Below are 7,786 nucleotides of genomic sequence, written 5' to 3'. Positions count from 1 at the left end.
TTTAAAAAAAAAAAAAATGAAAACACTAATTGGCACATGTTGACAAAACCTTCTAACCAGGTGTGTGTATTTTATTGAACTAACTTAGAGTACACACATAAAATTATTATTAAGAAAACGTAAATATAGGTCAGTTTTATCGTTTGTTTTCTCCTGAAACTCTGAATCTGAAAATATTGCGAGGATATGTCGCCATCCTGTGGTTAAACTGGGATATTATCTCCTTTACTTACACAAATGGAAAACGCCATAACCATAATATTTTCTTTCATTTATTCATTTTCTGAACCGCTTTATCCTCACTAGGGTCGCGGGGGGTGCCGGAGCCTATTGGCCAGCCAATCGCATGGGGACGAGGAGACAAACAACCATTCACGCTCACACTCATACCTAGGGGCCATTTAGATAGTCCAACCACTCTCCCATGCATGTTTTTGGAATGTGGGAGGAAACCAGAGTACCCAGAGAAAACCCACACAGGCCCAGGGAGAACATGCAAACTCCAGACAGGTGGACTGGCCTGGATTTTAACCCTGGACACTAGGACTGTGAGGCTGACACGCTAACCACTCAGCCGCCGGGCCGCTCAACACAATATTTGAGCCTTGAAATAACAATTTTGTGCTTTGCCAGTTATTTGTCCAGAATCCCCTTAGTAAAATGGAAGAGAGGTAACAAACAGACAGTAACATTCAAAATGAGCCAGATGATAACCATGAAGCGGAGGCACAAATGACAAATTGGGGAACGCTCTTCCGGCCAAACCAAGGCCCTGTAACGACCCCCTGTATACAGCGATAGTGCACTCTGACAGGGGAGCACACAGTTGCAAAAACCCGTAGTAGACACCACATACCATATTTTCTCACATATTGACCGCCTCCGCATATAAGCCGTACCCTTAAAATTGCCTTAAAATTGTTGAATTTTAAAAGTATTTTTTGACAAAAAAAAACTGAAAAAAATTTAAATTTTGTAGGGAAAGTGTGTATTTATTTATTTATTCATTTGGAAAAAAGACAGTAAATTGACATTTTTAAACTTTTTTATAAACATAGAAGTCAATAAAAATTATTTACTCTCGCAGGCCACCAGTTTGACTGACCCCTTTGCCTTACGAGCTATCAATTTTAATAACCTATCAGTAAGTACAATTCCCCAACCAAAGAAGAAGAAAAATGACTGTTTATGTCTTGTTTTCTCCGGGTACTCCGGTTTCCTCCCACATTCCAAAGACATGCATGGTAGGCTGATTGGTCACTCTAAATTGCCCCTTGGTATGAGTGTGAGAGTGAATGGTTGTCCGTCTCCTCGTGCCCTACGATTGGCTGGCCACCGATTCAGGGTGTCCCCCCCGCCTCCGGCCCGAAGCCAGTTGGGATAGGCTCCAGCACCCCCGTGACCCTCGTGAGGATAAGCGTTTCAGAAAATGAATGAAGGAATAAATGAATGAATGAAGGAATATTCATATTATCTAAACATTTCGATGTCAAAATGAGAACCAGGGAATTTGAGAGAAACTGGGGATCAATGGCTAAAGGATTTAAATACATATTTATATATCAGTGCATACAGATTTGTGTCATACACAATAAGGTCCATAAACACTAACTAGAATGTATAAAATGTATTTTACATAGGAAAAAGGAAACTGAGCATGTCTCTAAATTATCGTAACCCCCTCCAAAATTAGAGTACTGTTCACCTATAAATGCTTTTTACATATTTAATTAAAAAAAAAAAGTAACATACGAGCCAAAAAAACACTGTTTTTTTAGTTCAAGTGAGCAAATCACACAAGGTTTATAAACGATTGTAGATGTCGAGATCTACTCTCCTCTGTATACAATAATATTCTTATCTGTCTCATGTACTTTAATTTCATGGAGAACGTTAGGAGCAATGGCCTTTGTCATGTTGTTCCAGATGTAAACAGCCAAGTTCTCAGTTGTGCTAAGAAACAGAAGTAAAAAAAAAAGAATTAGTAGCAGCAGTAGTACCAAAAACCACATTATTAGTATCCCTTTAGTCCTTATCTAATCTCTTGCTTTTAACCTCATGGGTTCACTGTAAGATGCAAGCCTGTAAAAGGACATTTTTGATGATCTCAGTTTTAAGACTCCATGTTGAATGCATTGCCCTCTCAAATGAATGACGACATTTAGGAACTAAAGTTTCATGTGTCTCTCCTTAGTCATCTGATGATACAGTAATGCAGAGGTTGAAATAAAGAAATAAGATGTTTCATACATACTACATAAACCATACCTGGCAATATCAGCAAAATACGGCACATCCTTATCCAGGTTCTTATGATCAAGTGGAATCATGATTACTTCCTATAAATGAGACAAATAACACAAATTACATTCTATTTTTATATATATTATAGTTCACATTTACATGTATCTAAAAGAATGTTCTGCTGTCAGAATTGAGATCAATACATCCAGTACATTTGCCTAGTGTAGGAGTAATTGGAGTGTCATTATAATAATTCTGATCAGGTTTTCACCCCATAATGCTGGTGTACAAAATAATTAAATCAAAGCAAGGTTAGGACAGCTAGAAAAAAACATTAATACTGATTACCCAACCATTTGATGGTAAATATTACAAATAAAATTAGCTTCAGACATTGATTAAGGATAAATATTACCTACGTAACTCTCAACATCAAATCATACACCCATGTTTGACCAGCGTGTCGATTTCAGCTCAATGTCCAAATTTTTGCCGGTAACAGTAAGTACTAGAATTGGCCACAGATACTGCTAATTTTGCCCGCTTCAATATATAGCCGAGTACAAATTGCGTGCTAGTTTTCCCTAATCATTTGCCTAATAAGAAACTGCAGGACAAGAACCTCCACTGTGTGCATGGGTCTTTTTATATTTATATATATATATTTATATATATATATATATATATATATATATATATATATATATATATATATATATATATATATATATATATATATATATATTTTTTTTTTCCCCTGAAAACACTATTACAGAGGCCTCATTAGCCAAAGTAAACAAACGAAAAATAAAAAGGTTTGGCACAGTTTTGGTGAAGTTCATCGAAATTTACTGGCAGGGTTTTTTTCGTTCAACTCATTTTCTAGCAGTGGGACTCAATAACAACAACAATTTAATTATCTGTGATTTTGTAATTCATTCATCTTGATTAATCACATTTTAATTGCACAACACTAATTGTTCAAATATTTTTTTAAATAGATGTTCGTGAATGACTAAATATATTATACACAGCCATGACCACTGTTAAAACTTAATGCATTTAATCAGATTTACATATGAAAAAATAAAATTTATTTTATAATGCCTTATAACCACTGACTAATAGAAATAATTACAGATGCACAAAATAAGAAAATAGTTTAATTTGATGCGATCGCCCAACTTGGAAGAACACCATTGGCATAATTCGGGTACCAAGCACAATGCAAACAGCAGCAAAGTTTTCCGCGTTGCAAACCACCATTAAAATGTGTTGTGTTTTTTTTTGTAATGATTAAATCATAAAGAATGTGATAAAGTCATGCATTTTTTTGCTATTCTGTTGTTCATTCCACTTTTTACTCTGTGAAGTGTTCAGTTCACATCATTAAACTGAAGGCAGGTTTTATTTCTGTTCTGTAATTCTTACCTCTATGCACCTTTTCAAGTCGGTCAGGTTCATTACCATCCCGGTAATATGATCAATCTGTTGAGAAACATACATGCATGTACCTTAGTTACATTTACACTGCTCAAAGATAGAATGTTAAGCCTATACTGACATTTTCCAATGAACTACATTACAATATCTAGTTGATCATAAAAACGTTGCTCTTGATTTGTCAGAGAAAAATGGTTACGAAATGGATAGGTACGGAAGATGAATGTATGTATGAAATTCCCTTTAGCACAGCTCGATCTAGTTGATAAAAAACACATCCTACCACTACTACAGCTCCATCTAGTGGCTGTATAACACAATCCCCTGCTACTACTAGTACAACTGCATTTTATAATATGGTGCACCTTATTTATGAATCAAACTTTAAGATAGGCCACTCATTGAAGGTGCACCTTATACTCTGATACGCCTTATAGTGCGGAAAATACGATAATTAAGAGCCACATATAACCCTTTATCCTCCCTACAGAATCCGAACATAGTAGTTCTTGCAAACAGGATTTGTACATTTAAATTTGTCAGGGTTGTTAACAACTGTCTTTCACCCGATCTAACATTTTATTCATTTTAATTTGACCTTACATGGTCTTTAAGGAACAATTTCCCAAGAAAGTAGTACGGTGTTTGCATAAAATCTGTGGAAAAAGTCATGTGGGCTGGCGGGTCAAGAGTGACCTTTATCTTCCATGTCTTTCCATGAATTGATTTCCATGATAATAATGCAAGATTCATACTGCTCAAAGTGTGATGCATTGGATTAAGGAGCAAGAGACATTGTTTTTACACCTTGAATTCATTAATCGCTCGAATATCGCGGGTAATGTACATAAGACATGGCCCAAATAAATAAAAAAACGCCAAGTAGGATCACCCCCATTATTATTATCAAAATATATTTTACGCCTATACAGAAATACAAGTACAATTATCAAAAAGTTTATATTTACTAAATATTACAGCTATAAAAATATCAATGTGTTTGGGGAGGGGGAAACTGAAAATAATAATACTCACCTTTCCCCGCACGGTTACCTCCACTGTGGACAGAAATATATTGTTAATATTTGGGTAACAATGGGCAACAATTCCAAGGGGAAAATAATTGATGAATTTACATTTAAAGTTTAGTTTGATTGTTGGATAGGATTGTTGAATATACACGGAATGCCGTAATGCTGTAAATATAGAGAGAACTACTGTATATAGGAGAGGCATTGTTAATTCAGTTTTTACTACTTTGCTGGCAAAAAACGTCCAGCATGACTTTGGGAAAACCTTGAAAAAAAATACATTCCTCATAGCAAATTTCTGCTAAACACTTTATGCTGGCATAAAATCAGGAGCTGGAAGCATTCATATAAATTCTCTCAACCCTTAAAAATGTCTGTTGCTAACTTACTTCCAAGAGACATCATAATCTAAACTTTTAATTCAGAACTATGCAAACATGTCTCCATACATCGGAGTATGAAAAATCTGTCAGATACAACCGAAGAAATATAATAAATGCTTTAAATAACAGCATCATAACCAAAATTAAAATACGGTTGTGCATAATACAAAGAATTATTTTAACTTGTGAAGCTGAGTTGGGATTTAGGATTACTTTATGGCTGGTTCAGGCGTGTTTAATAGGAAAAGCAATACTCTGGTTTAAAAATTGCAAGTGAAAATTTTCTGGCCAATGCAACAGTTGCCCCCCCTGGAGCTTGGCACAAATTTAGATTTAAGAAAAAATAGGAGTATATTGGCAGGACACTGTTCCTGATGTGTCCTTTAATCTATTCCCAAGGTAAAATTCTTACAATTAAAAATGAAGTAGAAGCTTGAGTCATTCCATCATCAGCTACTTTGTCAACAAATCTTATCCCATACTCATGTTCTTTTTTCTAGACTGTTAGGTAATTTTAATCCTAAAGTGACAAAATTTGCGCAAATGTATTTTATACTTCAGAATAAGAAATCCTTGTATTCATTTCACTACATTTCATTATTCTAAAGTATGTGCATGTGTCTAAAAATGTGTGTATGTATAAACATGAAAAATGTTCTGATTCAGTTTAATTATGTAAAGCACTTAATGCTATATTTTGCTTATATAAAAACTATTAACAGATTTCATTGACTTATGAATTGAAATGTCTCAACACATTACTTAAGAACCTACAAGAAAGATCCTACTTATTCAAATTTTGTGTACACAATGGTTTCCTCATCATTTTTGGTTTTGGCTAGGAATTTTCATTTCAGTAAATCCTGTAGTTGATAGAGCTGTCTTAAACAGCATGTATTTTCAGATCTCCATTTCAATGACATCAACTTTTGAGTTAAGATATTTTAAGATTTTTCTTTATTCCTAATAATTATCTATGATATGATTAATACGGCCTCCTAATTGGCATTCGATACAATTTGCACAATCACTTCAAATACAGGGTGACCTGGCGGATGAGTGGTTAGTGCGTCGGCCTCACAGTGAGGGTCCTGGGTTCAAATCCAGGTGGGTCCAACTGTGTGTAGTTTGCATGTTCTCCCCGGGCCTGCGTGGGTTTTTTCCGGGTACTCCGGTTTCCTCCCACGCTCCAAGTATGTGCATGGTAGGCTGATTGGACACTCTAAATTGTCCCTAGGTACGAGTGTGAGCGTGAATGGTTGTCCGTCTCCTTGTGCCCTGTGATTGGCTGGCCACTAATTTAGGGTGTGCCCCCCGCCGCCTTGTGCCTGAAAGCAGCTTGGATAGGCTCCAGCACCCCCCTGTGACCCTAATGAGGATAAAGCGGTTCAGAAAAAGAAAAAAAGAAAAGAAAAAATGAAAAAAACGAATAAGGAAGTGAAAATAATACCGAATCTGTTCACATTTCAAAATCCACATTTCTTAAAGCTATATAGCTGTTTTTTTGTCTGTTTTAAATATGTAGTGGCCTTTAACATATCTGGAGTAGGAATGAAAACATAGTCAACCTTTGTAATTGTGTCCATGTCCATGAGGATTGTTACATTTCCCGTAGACCTCACGATTGTCTTCATCAGTCAAGTGAACACTGTGGAATAGGAAGACCATGATTTATTTTGTGTACTAAGAAATAAAAAAGTATTGACATTAAACAACACCTTTACTATAGCATAGTTCTGATCCAGAATGACAGTACAGATGAAAGAATAAACATTAAGTAGTAGTACATTTTAAATAAACAAGGTAAAATTCCAAAATTTAACTACCAATAAGTAAGTGACTATCTGATATGCTTACGTATAATGATGGTAGTACATTAACCACAATAATTGCGTAATTCAACCCAGTTTCGTCTGTAAATATGTATTGTAAATGGAGCAATAGTCGCCTGCCATACATAACTGGGGAATGCTGTCCTGTCGGTTTCACAATAGCCTCCATGTAAACAACAATCAGAAATATCGCCCGTATAAGTAGATTTCAGTTTTCTGCTTGAGTAGGCGCTTTCCCCGTGTTGCTAAGATCTCTTTTCATCAGCTACAACATGAAACACGAGCACCCAAAGCACCCCTTGGCTGAATTCAAACCTGTGTAGTCGGTGACATGCGCTGAAACTCTGGATCCGAGTCATGTATCCGATACGCTCCACGACGCCGTTCATGGCGGATCCAGTCATGTTCCCCAGCGGACTTGATTGTGTCAAAAGCTCCGAGTCTGCGGATCACAATGGCTGCAGCGACATTTTCCAGCCTCCCGTGACTCATCCAGCGTGAGCATTGGTTTAAAACCGGGCGTGTTTAAACGCTCACATGACGCAGCACAGATTCACAGCGATTGCCCCTCCATGAACTCGAAAGTTTAAGGGTTAGGTCAGAAATCTTGGATATGTGCTGTTGACCATAAGCCCAATAAAGTATAAAGACATATCTCTCATTTTCTGAACCGCTTTATCCTCACTAGGCTCGCCGGGGGTGTCGGAGCCTATCCCAGAGGCGGGGGCGCCCTGAATTGGTGACCAGCCAATCGCAGGGCACAAGGAGACAACAACGCTCACAGTCACACTCATACCTAGGGGAAATTTAGAGTGTCCAATAAGCCTACCTTTGAAATGTGGGAGGAAACCGG

At 36.7% G+C, this 7,786-nt stretch overlaps 1 protein-coding gene across 1 annotated transcript; it reads right to left on the bottom strand.

The window, feature by feature from the left end:
* Positions 1-1,535: 1,535 nt before the first annotated feature.
* Positions 1,536-7,443, bottom strand: pts (6-pyruvoyltetrahydropterin synthase). Its single transcript, XM_077626643.1, has 6 exons — positions 7,249-7,443; positions 6,670-6,749; positions 4,723-4,745; positions 3,676-3,732; positions 2,269-2,339; positions 1,536-1,953 (listed from the first exon to the last, which is right to left on the bottom strand). Exons 1-6 carry the CDS (start codon positions 7,335-7,337, stop codon positions 1,830-1,832), a joined length of 444 nt encoding a protein of 147 aa, XP_077482769.1. The 5' UTR covers positions 7,338-7,443; the 3' UTR covers positions 1,536-1,829.
* Positions 7,444-7,786: the final 343 nt, after the last annotated feature.

The sequence above is a fragment of the Stigmatopora argus genome, chromosome 18 (genome assembly GCF_051989625.1).
Source record: "Stigmatopora argus isolate UIUO_Sarg chromosome 18, RoL_Sarg_1.0, whole genome shotgun sequence".
Lineage (NCBI taxonomy): Eukaryota > Metazoa > Chordata > Actinopteri > Syngnathiformes > Syngnathidae > Stigmatopora > Stigmatopora argus.
The sequence above is the reverse complement of the archived record's forward strand: the minus strand, read 5'-3'. Positions and strand labels throughout refer to the sequence as shown.

Coding starts and splice junctions, on each gene's coding strand:
- pts (XM_077626643.1), bottom strand. CDS start 7,337: ATGACTGGATCCGCCATGAACGGCGTCGTGGAGCGTATCGGATACATG. Junction 3,733..4,722: donor AGGTAACCGTGCGGGGAAAG/GTGAGTATTATT, acceptor GTTTCTCAACAG/ATTGATCATATTACCGGGAT. Junction 2,340..3,675: donor ACTTGAAAAGGTGCATAGAG/GTAAGAATTACA, acceptor TCTCATTTATAG/GAAGTAATCATGATTCCACT.